The sequence below is a fragment of the Euwallacea fornicatus genome, chromosome 22 (genome assembly GCF_040115645.1).
Source record: "Euwallacea fornicatus isolate EFF26 chromosome 22, ASM4011564v1, whole genome shotgun sequence".
NCBI lineage: Eukaryota > Metazoa > Arthropoda > Insecta > Coleoptera > Curculionidae > Euwallacea > Euwallacea fornicatus.
The window spans coordinates 952,576-970,611 of NC_089562.1; the positions used below are offsets into that span (position 1 = coordinate 952,576).

At 34.9% G+C, this 18,036-nt stretch overlaps 1 protein-coding gene across 2 annotated transcripts; it reads left to right on the forward strand.

Annotated features, from left to right (window-relative positions):
- The first annotated feature begins 1,861 nt into the window (after positions 1-1,861).
- On the forward strand, positions 1,862-17,964 carry MEP-1. Of its 2 annotated transcripts, XM_066295252.1 has the most exons (18): positions 1,862-2,203; positions 4,605-4,725; positions 6,171-6,256; positions 6,317-7,018; positions 7,071-7,331; positions 7,387-7,584; positions 7,833-8,096; positions 8,153-8,302; positions 8,366-8,470; positions 8,525-8,702; positions 8,762-9,209; positions 15,146-15,331; positions 15,513-15,602; positions 15,908-16,078; positions 16,140-16,367; positions 16,422-16,643; positions 16,696-16,819; positions 17,451-17,964. In XM_066295252.1, exons 3-18 carry the CDS (start codon positions 6,196-6,198, stop codon positions 17,525-17,527), a joined length of 3,465 nt encoding a protein of 1,154 aa, XP_066151349.1. In that variant the 5' UTR covers positions 1,862-2,203; positions 4,605-4,725; positions 6,171-6,195; the 3' UTR covers positions 17,528-17,964. The 2 variants fall into 2 exon arrangements, with proteins under 2 accessions (XP_066151349.1, XP_066151350.1); XM_066295253.1 differs by lacking the exon at positions 15,513-15,602 and having other exon boundaries at positions 1,866-2,203.
- The last annotated feature ends 72 nt before the right edge of the window (positions 17,965-18,036 follow it).

An 18,036-nucleotide genomic window follows, 5' to 3' on the forward strand; every position in this document is an offset into this window, starting at 1 on the left:
TATCTTTTAGAACCTCTAGGTAATAAAAAAAAGCTTTTTTCTATTTATCTAAAGAGGGTATAAACTTATTGAATTTTTTTAATAACTAAAAGTTTATAGTGAAAAGTATATGTTTATAGTAACACATTTTTGCGCAAAACACTAAGATGCAAAATGAAGTTAATAAAGAAAATTGGGTTCAATAGTCCAAACTTGAAGGCTGATATAGGTTTAGGTAGTTATTGTTATAGTCACGTTCTAAATCCTAATAGGTATTTAATTTCTATGTAATAGTCAATATTTATTTATATTTACCCTTTCAAAAAGGGGTCATACAGGAGGTTTTGCCACAGTTTCCTTTATTATTAATTTTTGGTATTGGCTCACAGATAAGATCAATGCAATATACGGGATGGTTCGTGTTTAAGAGTAAGACACAAAATTCATTATAAATTAAAACTCCGAAATGAGTACGCAAAGCTGTGTTCATTTTTTGTTAGAGCTTACTAAGAAGATATTATACTTAAATACTCAATTTAACAATGTGCCAAAAAAGTTGGATTGGCAAAATGAGTAATTCATACCACCATACCCAAGCAATTCCACATAACTTCAATAAAGTAATCAGATATTATTTTTCTAAGAAATTTTTTGGGACATTAATTTCAGAATTTATACTAAAAAATAAGACATATTAAACCTAAATTTGAATAATCTCGAATTTACTAAAACCATTCATGATGAATCATTTTATGCTCGTCTAAGTTTTTTACGGTCGATTTCTCCACTCAAAATATTTTTAAAAAGTTCCTATGAACATTGGCTAAAAAAATGTTATTTTTCGAAGTTACGGCTTTCATAGTACGTCTCAGGGGAGAGTTTTACAAAATGTACCAAATATGGTTGATGTAACTTTGGGTATTTTAACGAGATATAGCATACAATAATTTTTAGCGGCTATTTCTAAATGTCCGTAACTCAAACAGGAGACGTTTTTCGACTAAAATTCGATTAAACTTAAGAACTTTTAAAAATATTTTGACTCAAGAAATCAACCTGTAAAGATTTTTAACCTAATTATAACCGCCTTCATATAGAAACGATAGGAAAACACAACACCGAGGGAGTAGACAATACTTCTGTTTAAATGGGGCGAAAGCCAATTTCAGATCGTCAAAAACAGTCAAGAATATACATACATATGTGCAACCAATGTCGCCCAGTACGTTGTTCATATTTCTGACTATTTCTGACGAACTGAAATCGGATTTCCTCTCCGTTGGGAAATACCCAATATTACTATATACATACTACGTGAAAAAAATTACATTCTTCCCGTATTTCGGCACTTCTTATATGAATGTTATACATTCCTTTTAAAGAAGTTTTATAGGTATTTTTTAAATGCCCAAATTTATCATAAAATTTAGTAAAAAGGATGAGTGTTTTACTACTTTACTATTTTGTTACTGAATTAAATTTGTCATAATTCTGCAATCACCAAAAAAAAATTATTTTTTTAAGTTAATTTTTGTTATTAGGGGGAAGTTTTATTATTCAAAAAACTTTAACTAGACAATAATTTCAATAATTAACAACTTTTTTATAATCTTTGATGCAATTCAACGTTTATTATTTTTATTTTTTTTTATTTATGTCTCTATTGTGGTATTAGTTTACTACAAGAAGTTATGCTCAATTCAGGAAATAAAAATCGGTCTGTCACCATTTTTTCCAAATCCGCTCCCGAATCGATAAACCCATTTTGGAAGAATTTTTGTTGTAAAAATTCGTTCTCCATGTGGCCGGCTGTCGACGTGAAGACGCAGCAATGCGAAGCTCGACCGTCGGGCGGGCGAAGCGAGAGGAGAGAGGCGACGTCACTATTTGATCACGTGACGTACCGTTAGACGCCATATTGGCAGTTTAGTGCGTTGCCAAGGGTTAGCTACGTAACTGTGAACGTCCTCCGCGATTCCCGTTTAAAATCCACACAATTCCCCACAAGAATTCTCAATTTTCCACCAGAAAAATCGCCATTCGACCGCATTTACCCATTTGCACATTTGAATATCCCGGGCAAGTGTCGGGCAACTTTTGTTCTTCGGGTATTTACGATTGTTCGGAATCACCTCGCGATTGGACGGTACAGATGTTTTGTGTTTCTTTTCAGTGATATCTCATGTGCCGTGGCGGGAATTCAAATTATTCCGACTGCTTTTTGGTAATTATCCAGGGTTATGTGTGGGAAATGGGGCCATGGGGCCCCCGTAGCCCCCTGGTGGCCTGGCACGGCGAAACAGGGTCGGGTTTTCCGGCCAGTGGCGGCGCGCACGGAGCTGGGGATTTTGTTATCATTTCACGAACCTTAACCCAGTGGCGGAGCGCCGACCATTTGTTACGCGCCGTCCCCCCATTTACATTTACACTCTATTACTAATTCATTGTTCAACCCTCATTTCTAGCACTACCCAACACTAACATTTTGTTTATTGTTTTTGTAGAGGTCCTTAATGTATGGTGATGTTTGTATTTACTTTATTACATTTTTCAAAATTTCATTTAAACTAATTGGAAATTGACTAATTATATTAACAATACATTCAAAACTAATTTCATCAATAAATTAAATTGAATGGCCCCTATTCCGCGTTTTTTTTTTGTACGTAAGGAATTCTTAATTTTTTTTCTGTATCTATCTCTCTTTTGTACATATCTTAAAGATATATAAACAATATCAGCGTCGAACTTCCATGACCTAATGCTTCATAAACTTACTTGCAATAATCATTTTCAATTATTAGGATAATTAATAGACAATTAGTCACAAAATGGCCAATAGGCACCTCAAGTTTTTTTTGTAATAAGTGTCTACATGAATCTATGATGCTAAAACAGGATGTAATCAGTTTATGATTGACATATCTGATTGTACTTTAGCATCTCAGGAATATCCTCTTGTAGTATATTTGAGAATGTCATGCTCTATGTGAAGGAAATGCTTTGTAGATGCACCAGTTAGTGAGTTAGAAATTGGTTTAAGGACATACTTAATAACACCACGAATTTTTTGTGTAGATGGTGTGTTAATGTCAACTATCATTTTTTGGATCTTGTTTTTTTCATGTTATTCAAAAGACAGTGCAAAAAGACAGACTTCGTAACATATTTTTATTTTAGTGGAAAATGAATGAAAAATGCAGGTAATTTCGAAACTCATAAGGTTATAGCAAGAACTGACTTGTGGTCATATACATATTGCTCGACAAAGTTTAAAAATTGCTAGAAAGAGCGTCGCGCAAGCTTCTTTCATTCTTATCAATGTTAAGTTACCAATACTAATATACCAAAAACCTTATCATGCGGGTTTATGCCTTGTGAATGGTCCCACGATAAATAGTGTCATCAATTGGTAGTCATAGTTTTATTTTTATATATAAGTAGGTATTTAAATCTGTCCAAAAATAATCACAAGCAATTTTGATATATAGCAGAAAGTATTATGTCAATTTTTCTCTGCTAAATTTTCTTGGTGATACTTCAAACTAAAAATACCTTGAAATATTTCTAACTTGTACATGAAATAGCTATTAAAATATATATTTTAATACCAAAAAAAATATATATAAGTTGACAAATTACTACCATTAGTCCTGACCTGAATTACAGTAAATTTTGGAATATTAATTTCTCATTCAATTTAAAACAGCAAATATTTCAAATTGTGTCATAAATGAAATCTAAATTTGGTACTGAAAATATTTGACAGTGCTATTTTGCCATTGTCATATGCAATATTTCTAAAATATTTTCAACAGTCATTTTTATTATAGATGCACACCAAACCATTATGAAAGTTAACTGAAGGAATTACTTAATCAAAAATTACTGTTACACAGTTTAATCCAATATGTCAGGTATCTTTAGTTGAAACTTGCCCTATAACACTCAAAGAAACTGGAAAATTAAATATTTACATGGAACTCTATGTGATTTTTATTGCACTGTTTTAATCTTGATCTTAATGTAAAATTCTGTAAACAGTGCAATTTTAACAACAACCCAGGTTACAGTAACCTAATGTGACTTAGACTCAAAATTAAAAAGGGACTTCTTCATGTTGCTCAGTGAAATCGAATTTTATCAATGTGGCACTTCGTGTATGTATCATGGGTTTTTGCTAGCAGCAATTTCATAGGAGTTTATGGTATTTTATGAAAGTCCATGGAATATTTGAATATATTACAATATGGGTGATCTAGTGAAACAGAATTATTTTAATTACCATTAAAAAAAATTTGTAAAATTTGTTTGAAAATATTCTACTATTATATGAGTGGAACTTTGTCTAAGAGTGTACTAACAATTGGTCAAAAATCTCCATTGTAAAAATAGACCTTAATGGAAAATATTAGTCATGAATCATCATATGCTCTAGATTAGAGAAGAGGAAAAATGCATACAAAACGAGTATGAATGATAAGCGTTAGCCGTAAAGAATTGAATAAAATACTGTATTGATTAAAGGAAAAATTTTTAGAAAATCCGAAAAATAACTGCATTTTTCAATTTTTATAATTCAACAAATTGTCCAATGTTAAAAATTGTTTTTCCAATTTTCGCAGACTGCTGGTACAGACAGGGAAGTTCAGAAGCGGAAACGCGAGGAAATGGAAATTGTAACAAAGGTGGAGGTGCAAAAAGGCTATATTTAAATAAATTTATACTTTGGTATACAAATTTTGGGTAGGTATATTTATTTCCCCCAAAAGCTGATTTGAGATCATGTTCTATAAAGAAATGTTACACAATTTATCAACTACCATGCATTTATTTAAATTACGATTTTGAATTAAATCTAGTTAAGGCAGGAATATATACCTAAGGTTTAAACCTGACTCAAAGTTTAAAATTCATATCTGACGTGCATACATATCATTGAGTCCAATATATATATATCATTGATGTGTCATAATCTTGAATCTAACATCAGGTGGAGTTGAACCGAAGATAAACAACTAACTTTAAGGCATATTTATTAATTTAAGAGCAAAATTTTCTTTAAGATTATAGTTTCTGTAATAAATCCAGGTGGTGTCTTAGCCAGTTTTTTGTTGTCCATGAAACTTTTGTTGCGGGTAAATGGTATAACTAATAGTTTAAGCTTTTGTCATGTTTACCAGAATAAGAGTCGTAAATTTTTAAACAAATTAAAAAGTGTATGACGAGATATTATCAACTGACCACCTTCAAGGGTTATTCATACCCGTGGCATGAATCACTCCTATACGCCTGAAGACACCGATATCATCTATTATCGCACAATCAAAAACTGGGAAATTGCAAGTATAACTCATATTAGTTCAGTTAGTCTGTTCTTAAACAGCAAATATTTTAGAGTAGTTCTTTTTAAGCAAATTATTACTTAGAATACCATTACTCATTGATAAATGATTAAAAAAATTTAGAAAATAAGTGGTAGGTGAATATGACTGAGTTATACCACTCTTGAGTCTTGAGCCACTTTCTTCCAGTCCATATTCAGGGTAAATTGGACTTTGGAAGTAAGTAAATAATAACAAAGAATATGTGAGCTATGAGCATTAAGCTTACTGTTTTGTTTCTAATCTTTATAAGTTTTATAGTAGTATTTGAAAATACCTACATGCCATAATAGGTACTTTTAAAGTATAACAGTTCTTATGACTATTGAGCTTTTCTGCATTTAGACAGGCACCTTGGAAACAATATTCCTTACAAAATTCCTTGTCTCGCATCATAGTAATAAATAGAATAGTTCCCTAAAACACAGATGGGCCTCCAGTAGTGTACAGCAACGGTCTGTCTTCTACCATGCAAAACCACCTGTCCTTTCTCAATATCTTCTGTTTTGTGTTTACAGCTTCATATTCTTCACCTTCTTCTGTTTTCACTTGTTTATTTTGGAATAGAAATATACAGGACAATCATTCACTAAACATTTACTAGTCATGTGGGTTTTTGATACTTATATTTTGGCTATGCATTATGTATAGTTAGGATAATCCAGACGTTTAGATAGGAATGTGTATAACGAATTAATGTTATTGTTTGTTGTATTGAAAATCAAAATTTAATGTTAAATTGAAACATTATGTTGAACTAATTATTTATTGATTGTAAAGAAAATTAATAATTAAAATCTCTTCCAGGTTTCAACTTACAGCTTAATCGGCTATGGCAGAAGTAGCAGAAATGGGGGAAATCGACGAAATCCACTCAACTGAAGAAAACTCCGGTAAGAGACCTTTAGTCACAACCTTCACTTCAGTAAGTTTAACACTTTCTACTTATTTAGGCATCATATTAAATGGCGACATAACCAAAGATATAACTACGGAAAACAGTGACGGGGAAAGTTCAGATGACCAAGATGTAGATACGCGCGATGTTTCTGTAAATAAATTATCTCTAGAAGAAACCCCAGATAATGCCAGTCTAGACAGTAACAATGACGTCGAAATAGAAAGCAAAGATGACGCTACCAGTCAAAGCGGTATAGACGACGATAGTCAAGATAGCCAGGACAGCCAAATTAGCCACGATGCCAAGAGTCAAAGTAGTCAAGACAGTCAAGATTCAAATGTGGAACAAATTGGAGAGGAAAATGGCAGTTTGGCACCAGAAGGTAATGAGGATACTAATACCAATGGAAGCCTTCCACAGAGAGTTGAAGAGGAGGTTAATGAGGGCGATGACTCTAGTAGCAGTAGCAGTAGTAGTGACGAAGGAGATGAAGATGAGAAAAGTGAATCTATAGCTCTTGACCAAACCAATGAAGACAGCCAAGATAGTAATGATAAAAAAAGTGATAGTCATGAGGACAGTTCTGAATCAAAAACTGAATCTGTAAAAAATGATGAGTCGGAAAAGGCTAGTGACAATGAAGAGAGCGAGGCCGCTAAACTTGATTCTCAAGAAGAAATTAAAGTGGGAGATGGAGAAGAGGAAGAGAAAACTAAGGCTTCACATACCATAGAACTTAATAGTGAAGATGAAGGTAAGGGGATTTTTAGTACCTTACTTTTTTTCGTATATTTTGCAATTTTCAGATGACGTTCAATTAATAGACGTCCCAAAAACGAATGGAACAGAAGTGATCGATTTAATAGACACTCCAGAAAAGCAACCGCCCTCTGAACAATCTGGTATGAAAGCGGATTCTGCTCCTAGGCGAAGTTCAAGGAACTTGAATAAAAATAAGAGCTATGTGGAGAGTGAGAAAGAAGAGTCGCCGCCACCAGAGAAGAAAAACAGGGATTCTGAAGGGTCTGATGTCGAAGAGGTGTTGCCACAGGACCCTTTAGGTATAGGTGAAAATTTTGATCGTTTCAATTACTTTTAATATTTTGTTTATGCTGTTTTTAGCTGTAAGTGACCAAATCACCGTTGAACGCATCCCTAGCGTCAAAAAAGTGCCGGCAGAGAATGCGTCCACCATCGTTGTTAAGGACACCAAGCGATTGGTGGAAATCGCCACGAAATCTAATTCAAATGCGGTTCATTCGACGACAGGGAAAAAAGAGCCCACTTTGGTCATTATTGATACTAATTCAATATTGTCAGGTAAAAAAAAATTTATGGATGTTGTAATACATAATTCCTTCTGCGAAATAAAAAAATCAAAATATATTTAAAAAAGTTTTCATCAAATAATTCCTGACGGTGACAATTTCGATTGTGTGATAACGCAAACACGAAAATGAACCATGTTTTTGTAGGTGATTATAGAAGATGTAGAGGCAGATGAAGCTCATTAGCGTTTTCGTTATTTGTATTATCGCACAAATTGTCATATACCTATAAATATTTAGGACGAGGCCCAGTTCCTGTTACGTCATCGAAGTCCTCCTCCGGTCAGCAATTAGCGACAACGAGTTTTACCAGTGTTTTACCAGTCGCGGTGCCCGCTCAGGGGATGTATCCTCCCAATATGCGGGCGACCATCACCCCGATTCCGGTGTCGGGGGCAGCCAAGGCGTCTCCAATAATGGCATCCACTTTGCAGCCTGCGGTGCCGCCCTTGCTGCCCACTTTGACCGACGACATGTTTGTGGTAGAAGCTCCCTCATTTATTGGTGAGCTGTCGCTAGTTCTCTGGTGCGTTTTTTGCTTATTTACATCGCTGTCTCAGTTCCTTATGTATACGAAAAGCCGCCAAATAAGGATTTAAAAAACTTCGTGGCCGTTATTAAAAAAGAACTAACCGACACTAAAAAGAGGAAGAAGGATAAGAAGGACAAGGGAAGAGGCGCTGATAAGGACAGCAAAAGAAAGAAGAAAGGTTTGTCCACAAATTCTTAATCACATTTTTTAAATATAAACATTTTATTTAAAAAAAACTTAGATGAAGAAGAAGACAGTGACTCCTTTTCCTCGGAAGGTGACAGTGAAGACGAGAAGCCAGAACCAGATATCAAAAAGCCTTACTCATACTTTGAAAGTCCCTTAGGTGAAACCCATTCAAAACTGTGACAAACCGAGAATGAAATTTTCATACTTACAGGCAAGTTTTTCATTGATATCGGGTTCAACATGGTCCAAGAATTCGTCCAATCAGACTTACTTAAACAGCAAAAACGTAAACGAGATCGGGAACAGGGAAGCAATCCTGAAACTAACAAAACAATAGCCTCACTAATAAAGAATATTGAAATGAGCAAGAGCAACAATGAACACTTCAAGTAAGTATTCAATGCGATCATTTTTAGTTTCTCACCGTAACGGAGGTTTGTATTTTCAGAATGCCAGTGACGAAATGCGAGTTCTGTAACTTTAAAACCGAATCAAAACTAGCAATGGCGTACCACTTGGAAACGCCTCACATGAAAAACTTCGTTTACAAGTGCAATTTTTGCTCGTATGAAGTGCGCAGCCCCCACGATATTTTGTTCCATATGGAAGCCGAGCACGCGGTGCGTGGTCATTTGGAGCGAGCTCCTGCCTTTCACCAGTGCCCCTCGTGTCCCTTCGAGGATAATCAAAAGGGCAAATTATCTAGGCATCTGGTAGTGTGCGCTCGGAAGTTCAAACCCGATCGGAATTTGGAGCCTCCACCGGACTGGGAACCACCAGCGAAGATCCCCAGAATGCCAAAAATGAGAGCTACAGGTCTGAACGCAACGGTCCAGGCTTATCAGACGTTGGCGGCTAATAAGAATGCCCAGCAGCAATACCAGTTTTTGTCCAAGGTAAGACATACAAAATTTGCAGTAAATAGAGGGCAAGGGGAAAAGTTGTTCTAGAGAATGCTCACGAGTAATAATGCGTTAATCTAATATTGGTTCGTATAAAAGTCTTTCAAATCGATGCAATATTATTCTGATGTTTCCAAAGAAAATCTCCCAGGAATTACTCGAATACATCCATATTTAGTTGCTGAGAAATTAATCTAAGTGTCCTGAGGGAGTTTGTATGTATTTTTTCGATTCTTAAAAATATATAGACTGAAATAAAAATTGCAAAAACCTTTCAACAAATATATGTGATAAAAATCGTTGCGAGTCCATTCTTAATTCTCGAAATTGAAAACCTTTTTGATTCATTCTTGGACCAATGGTGATTTCTTATATTGCAAGAAATTATTCCTTTTATTTTTTTGAGAAAAAAGTCTCATTTGTATAGAACGTAGTGTAAAATGTGTATTAACGTAGTGTAACAATTTATACCTTAGAAATGATGCGCCCCATTTACAATTAAATTAGTACAAATATGAAAGCGATTGGTAATGGGAAAAGTTTGCAAAGTTCAAACTTTTGCATTAAAATACCGATGCGGATTATATACAAACCAATCAGATTGTAACAATATTGTCATGCGCCGCTGGGAGATAATAATTTTATTTGTGGTTATTTACGTTGTGGCGTTTTTCGGTATGCCGAAGTGCAATTGGAGTTTCTGTTTTGTGGAAAAAAACTATAATAAACGAAAAGTTGGCCTCCCTTCTTTAAAATTATCCCACTATCTGTGATAGGAAATTCAAAGAATTAGAAAATAATATTATAAAGGAGGAGGCTTTTCAGAATCTTGCGGTAGAACTGAAAACTACGGGTAAGTAATCAAATCTGCAGGTTTTACGGAAATTGGAAAGTTGAAATTATTCCTAGATTTTATTTCAGCTGAAATAATTCATGCTAGGTACTGCGCGTTGCAAGAAAAATATCGCAAAGAAAAATTAAGAATACAGAAAGCAGCAACAAGTGGGCCCGACGCACTAGAAACAGAGCCATGGTATTTAAAGCAATCCTTATCATGCCTAGATAGGGTAATGACGACAAGACGGTACGTACTTACTGCTGATCGAGAATTTCACATTCCTATTAATGAATTTTATAACTTCTAGTACCGTAAATAGTTGGAATAATCAGTTATCTGCGCATGAAGTTGAATCGCAATCCAGAAAACAGAAACGTATATGCGATGTAGTAGATGAATTTAGTGGGATGTTATTACGTTATTACATATTTATGCATAACAATCACTCATTGTTCAACGACTATTTAGTGAGAGAAGTCAAACAAAATTCCGAAATCAGTTTGAATGAAAAATCACTGATAACATCCTAAGCGTCAGACACAAGTTCTAGTACCGTAAGGAGGCGAAAGAGAAAGAAATATTATCTTATTACAGATGTTATGAATCGGTTAGCCTCTGCAGTTGAATCACATACTGGATTGCAGGGAGTTGTGCCCTATAAAGACGATAAATATGACAGTTTTAGCAAATCCATCGCTAGTTTGGTAAGAACTTTGTAGTCTCCACATAAAAACACAAAGTGATTCTTGAAATACGCGAAGTATTAAATAAATATGAAGTTAATTAAAAAATAGATGTACAATTTTTCTATGTATAAGAATTTTTTGTTACAAATATAATTATATACAAAAAAGGATCTTTAAATGAAACATTGCCACGGTAAATTAGTTGCATCACTATTAAGGTAATTCATAAAAATGTTGCGCAATGAAATTGTATTCTGTGTCGGGTTTGGAGTACTCAACCTACGAGGCTGATGAGCTAGTTGAAGAACTGTATTCACATTTGCAATTTTCTGCCTCCATTACCCAAGTATTCTTACTCCGGTTATGTTTTCCATGTCCACATAATTAGCATTACAATATTTGTCAGTTTCTTCATTAATTTTGATGTATTTGTGTAAACACACAGTGACTTTCACAATACTATCTATTGCAGTAGAGTAGTCTTAAATAGTTCTACGAAAAAGCCGCCGACAAGCCGTAAGTATGCTTAATGCATTTTCAATGCATCGCCGCGCACAAGTAAATCGGTAGTTAAAGATCTTTTTGGCGGTAGGCAGCAATTTTCGAGAGTATGATCTCAATATATATGGCTGTAATGGAAACGCTTCATCCCAACGAAATAATACGGTATGGTAATATTTCTTTGCGGCAGCAATGAAAGTTCTAGTAAGTTAAGTTCAATTGCTTGCAATAGTTTTCAAAGTCTGGATTTTTTGAAAATTTAATTCGCATTACAAACACCGAATAACATTATACTGAAAACTTCTGATCGTTAAGGTATTCCGATCCAGAGTTGCACGGTGCAGTGACGGCCACATGTTTACCATCTATGGCACCTACACACTGGCAAAATTCATAGAATATCAAAATCTTAGGCAATTTGTCTCCACTTTGCCGTTCTTGGTTGGGACAAGTATATTGGTTAGAATACTGTTCAATAGCATCGCATATTTTTCTTATTATGTTGCAAAGGACACTTTTTGACATGCGGTAAGAAAGAGTCTGAAAAAAGTCACCAGCGGCCAACATTCTGCATGTTGAAATGAGTTTATAAATAAGGAATGCAAATAAGTCGTTGGATAATTTTACCTTAAAGTGCATGCTAACCGTGTAGCTCTCGAGATTAATGGACGATTTGAATGTTTTTCTATTACAGAACTTACTACAAATAACAATTTATCGAACAATCCGACACCCGTCTTGGTGTAATTAGAAAACATTTCGGGGTCTTGTAACTGCATCTCTCGAATAAGATTGTTTTAGTCACCTTGTGAATAACACCTGTGGAAAATAGGCATAAACCGCCAGCGTCATCATCTTTTTTTCCGCAACTTTTTTCTTTTATACCACAATAGTACAATGCCGCAGCCATAACATAAATTGACATCATATCCATAACCGTAACAACAACAATAAATATGGGGTTTCCTGCAATTCTCACGATATCGTGAATGCGCATGAATTTTTTCCTCCAGTACCAACCTATGTAAACGAAATATGGTACTACTGATACTTTCTACACTACTGTTACTACTACCAACGCCACAATGAGACGTATTTTGGTGGTACTTGCATCGAATTTTGGAGTTTTAAGTAGAAAGTCTCATTTATTTTTCATACATTGTTTTAGTTGTAGAAAAGTACCATATACAACCTCAACAAAATGACTACAATAGGCATTAATTGTATATACACAATAATGCAAATTAATTTAAAGTAAGTGCGGTTCACATTATTAGAATGTTTACATTGGCGAACGTGATTTAAAAAATAAACGATATTGTTATATATATTAAAAAAAACTTATAACTTGCGCGTCAGTCATTACCCTTCTAACTTCAATGGGAACGTCCTCATTGTTTTTACTCTTTATATCTTTTTTCTTATTAACATTATTCACCTGTAATCTTCGTTTCATAAATTCATTCCAGTTGGAGTGCAAACAATATTGGGATATCCACTATATTCAATAGATCAAAAACATCCAATAACGCACTGACAAGAACATCAACACTGAATCACAATTGTTCCTTTTTTTTGCAGAGAAAAATGCCTTATGCACGCCCGACTGTGTTTTTTTGCCAGCCGGGTAGCGTGGGACTCCTCTAAATCCACTAAAAACCGCCTTTTCCCTGGAACCACTCTTTCGGGTATTGGTTCAGGTCAACAACAATTGTTATCTAATTACTCTTAAAAGGGCGTCATCTTCGTTTTGATCATTGGTACAAAAGAGATTGTTGTGATATGCTTGAATAGTATGTTGATGATCTGCATTCCATGTCATATGCAAATTCAAATCCTCAGATATGTGTTCAGAATTCTTTGATAAGACAAACGAAAGTAGAAATTTACACTAGTGTAATTTATTGAATTTTATTACGTTTTGGTCCGTGGGTTGAATTGATGGAATTACGTTAGGAGGTATGTACAGTTACTCATAAAATTGACTATAAGTAGGACAAAAATGAATAAAATAGTCATAAACCAGTATTTTTACGCTTTTTTATTTTACAGATCATACATTTATTCATTGCAAATGTAAGTATAAAATATATGTCACAAAAAAACTTACAAAAATAGTTTCAATTTAATAAAAATAAATAAGAAACAACAATAAACGATAAATGTAGGCACAACATTAACCGTACAATAATAAATAGGTTTATATTATAATTTTTTATTTAATGAAATTTAAAGAGAACAATTAACATCTAGTATTCAATACTTAGTGACACCCCCCTTCGCCTCAATTGCAGCTTTCAGGCGACGACTGTCTAACCACATGCGCAGAAATGTTTTTCCATACGTAAAATTTTTCTTAATTTGCCACAAATTCTCGATGGAGTTGAAATCTGACGATTGAGGTAGAGAATTTAATAATTTTGGTACGTTATATGTTAACCAAAGCTTTACAATGCCAGCGGTGTACTTCGGATCATTGTTAGATATAAGACACTCGGTATGTTCAACTTCTCGGCTTATGGTCACAAATTGACTCTTAAAATATCAACGTAGATATTTTTATCCATTATTTCCTTAATTTGGTGTAGGTTGCCGATATCATTTACTCCTATATCAATCCATGACATTAATAATCCACCTTCGTGTTTTGCTGTTTTCTTCATATTTTTGTCCTGCAATTGTGTATTTGGCTTCCTCCATACGATTTGTCTGCTATCCAATTTAAACAAGTTTATTTTCGTTTCGTTTATGAAAATAACAGTATTCCAAAACTCGATAACTTTTTCTACATACTTCATACTACATACTACAAAATCGAAGCGTTTCTGCTCATTAATATTTGATATAAAGGGCTTCTTCCTTGGTATTCAGTCATTAAAACCTTTTTTCTGAGAAGTTTTCTTACTGTTTTAGTTGACACAGGTTTGCCGATATCCTGGGATACTTTTTTAAATTAAGTTAGAGACACTTTTGTTCGGATTAATCTTTAGTTCTCGTACAATAAATTGTTCCTCCTTTTCAAAAAGTATCTTTTTTCGTCCTCTTTCAGGCTTGTCTTATACCAATCCTTGATAACGATATTTGTTTATTATCCATTATACTGTCGAATGTGTTCTTTCTGTTAAATTACCAATTTCTCACATAGTTTTTCTGATACAATAAAGCTTTATTATTAATTGACGCGTCGCGACGTCGGTTTGCACTATTTTATTTGCCATTTCTAACACGTTCAAGACATAATTTTAACATAAATTCTATACTCATATTTCCAATGAATATATGCATTATCTTCTATAAAACAAAACTGCATAGAAATATTAGCTTATGACCATTTTATTAATTTTTCCCCCATGTACGGTCAATTTTCTAAGTAACAGTACCTGACAAATATTGACCTATCCTCGCTCAACAGTTGTTGCTCTGGAGGATGATTTGGTGCATCATCTAATGGCTAACAATGCTTTTATCGAAAGCTTCTGTTTTTTAACTAAATTTTTTACCTTAATATTAACTAATCCCCAAATCATGAATATAATATACAAATTTATTGTCATATCTCAGGGACAAAACGTTTGTGAAATCGTTTCATGAATATGATGTTCGTCATCCAATGGGCTTTTGAACAGTCATAATCAACAGGGATATGGAAATTTTTGAATGACTGGATTTTTTACTTCTTCTATTATTATTGGCTGTATTTTGTGTATAGCCAAGAGCTGTTTACGTCGTCGAGTGAACCCATTGTTTACGTTATCGTGCGTTTTGCTTGGTCCTATAGAATGAATTTTATGTTTACATTAACTCAATATTTCCATTATTGCATATTCGCATAATGGAACGTCCTCTGTACTTATATCAAGTAACATTTCATCCTCCTATAATATTCCATCGTTTTTTAATTTCAGATGCAGCTGCAGGCAACCGCTGCCGCCGCCTCGGCCTTAAATAGAGGTCGTGGTCGACCATCGCTGGGCCCCACGGTTAAAACGCAGCCCATAATTCGGCCCCAGGGTATGATCTTTAAACAACAGACAGGCGGTCAGGTCCTGGTTCCGGCAAACTACCAATTAAGCGGAAACCAAGTATTCCAGGTTAGTAATTTCGCCTTGAATGTGTCATTTCATTAGCATTTCACTCCTTCATTGCGGTTTCCGGTTCTGTCAGCTACAAGGTTGGTTAGAAAAAAGTCTCTGAAGAAGTCACGATAGGTGATTTGTTTGTAGTGAAATATTTAATTCGTCGTGTCTGTTACTTAGACTGTTAATATGTTAGGTGGTGGGCGGCAGTGAGTTGGGCGGTCGACTGGGCTCTGTGCCCGGCATGGCCTTCATTCCATCCACCGCCCAGGCAGCCTCTAAACAGGTAACGGTCCTCCTAACAACCCTCGTATTAGGGATTTTACGAAAATATTTCATTTTTGCCTCTTCCCCGCAACAGTGGCTTTCGCTATGCCTCTAATCTTTAGCTAACCGGGTTACTTGCTTGATATCAACTAATATTCCCCCCACATAATAAATTTTTTACCTATCTAGAAAAGTTGTTAGTATTTTATTTATATATTTAAAGTTGCTCTTATTTCTGTTATTTTCTTGCATGTTTCTGGAATTATTTTCCATTTCAACATTTACTTTTCTTATGGAGAGTTATAGTCGATTTTTTGATTGCAGACCACCCAAGTTCCCTCACAACAAACTGCGAAGAAACCCTCAAATACGCCTAGCATCTCTATCACCCCACTACCGAGGGGCACCACAGCCACTCCGACTGCTTCCAAGCCCGGCGATACCAGTTCCAAAAACTCTTTCGTTATATGCGAGATATGTGATGGTTATATTAAGGTAATAAGTTCCTCAAAACTTACTGGGGGAGGTTATTTTTTAAATTTGTTTATGTATAAAGGATTTAGAACAATTACGGAACCACATGCAATGGATCCATAAGATCAAGATTCACCCCAAAATGATCTACAACAGGCCGCCTTTGAACTGTCAAAAATGTCAGTTTCGATTTTTTACCGATCAGGGTTTAGAGCGTCACTTGTTGGGCTCTCACGGTTTGGTCACATCCAGTATGCAGGATGCAGCTAATAAAAGCAAAGACTCCGGAAGATGTCCCGTGTGCGGAAGGGTAAGAAAGCTTTTCTTGCAACAAGTTATCCAATAACGTGACCATTCTTTTCAGGTATATCAATGGAAACTCCTGAACCACGTAGCTCGTGACCACAATATGACACTGAAACCGGCACATTTGTCCTACAAATGTACAGTTTGTACCGCCACTTTCGGCATGTACAAGCAATTCGAAAATCACGTGTATTCGGCACATAGTGTGGTGGCCAAGCGAGTGATGGACAAAAAAACAGCATCTACCTCCTCAGGATCGTCACCGGCGGTCTCAGCGAAGGTCTGTGTAAGTGGACATTAGGTGGAATATGTCAATTTAATCATTGTTTTAGAACACTGACTTGAAGCCGCTGAAGATCAACGATGAAATCACGATTATTCCTCAACCGCCAAAATCGACCAATGGAGCGAAGGAAGGCAGTCCCGCTCCTAAAGCTGCGGCTGGCTCTAGTAAAAGTAGGTAAACAGCCTCCCTACGTTTTGGAGCCACTCTTTTTATCCTGCCTTATGCTTTGTTTTGTGCTTACACCGCTTAGTACGATTTTTTTGAAAAGAATTTAATGTGTAATATACTATATTTAATTTTTATGTTAGTGCCGAGTCTTATAGTATTTTTTAAATTATGTCTAAGTAGGTTTTTGACTCTATTTCGGGTCATATTTATTCAATAGAGTTGGCAAGATTTAGTGGAAATGTCTTCTTGGATGGGATTGCGCTGGGATCTGTTCGGGACTCGCATCTTAAATAAATGTATCCCAAAGAGTAATAATAAAATATTGGCTGGTTTATCAGTCGCCAAACTCTCCTTATATTAGACATAGTTTTGTATATAATTTCTATTGTCCGACAACTGAATATTCTAGGCAAATCTTTAACCATCAGACTACTAAAGACTTGGAAATTATGGTTGTAAAAATTATATTTGGCGGTAAGATCAATAATTCTTGAGATCTTTGAAAGACATTTTTTTTGAAAATTAAAGGACAAAAATATTGGTAAAACGTCTATTTTTATGCTTGATTTTTCGCTGTGCAACTTACTAGTATGCTTTAAAATGAACAGAAACAGGATTTTAAATCTGTTGTAGATAACGACGAAGCAGCGACGTCGTCAAGGGCGGAGCGTTTAGCTCGAAGGAACGCTCCCGCTACTGACTCCAACTGAAATATTCCCTTTTCCTAACCGATTTCTATGTAAAACGTCGTCTCTTTCGTAGTTGAGCGACTTCTGTTTATTATTAATTAGTGTAAATAAAAATAAAATAGTTTTGTTTACGTACTCTCGTTGACACTGAAGGATTCTGGACAAATTTTGTTGCGCTGGCAGCGTGAGACATTGTACTATTATTTTCGCGCTATAGATTGAACATTTAAGGATTATTGCACCCTGTATAAATTTGTTAAACTCGGATAGAATAGGTTAATGCGGTTTTGTTTATTTCCTGTACACAAGCGTCGAAGGATAAGTGTGTGATGGAGTTCGAGTTCCGCCTTTTTATTCAACAATTTATTTATTTTTATAAACAGTTATCCGACTTTTGTTAGCTAGGAACGTGTATAAGCAAGAAAATGGAAATATAATCTTATTCTTTTCTAAACAAACCTTCTATTATTTAGTTCGTTTTCAACCAGATGTCCTGCCTTGCATCTATTTTTGAAAATAGTCAATCCTAC

What these genes read in the sequence shown, in the direction of transcription:
- MEP-1 (XM_066295252.1), top strand. Translation starts at nt 6,196, where the DNA reads ATGGCAGAAGTAGCAGAAATGGGGGAAATCGACGAAATCCACTCAACT. An exon ending in CCCAGGCAGCCTCTAAACAG is followed by an intron (nt 15,603 to 15,907) that starts GTAACGGTCCTC and finishes TTTTGATTGCAG; the next exon opens with ACCACCCAAGTTCCCTCACA. An exon ending in CACCGGCGGTCTCAGCGAAG is followed by an intron (nt 16,644 to 16,695) that starts GTCTGTGTAAGT and finishes TCATTGTTTTAG; the next exon opens with AACACTGACTTGAAGCCGCT.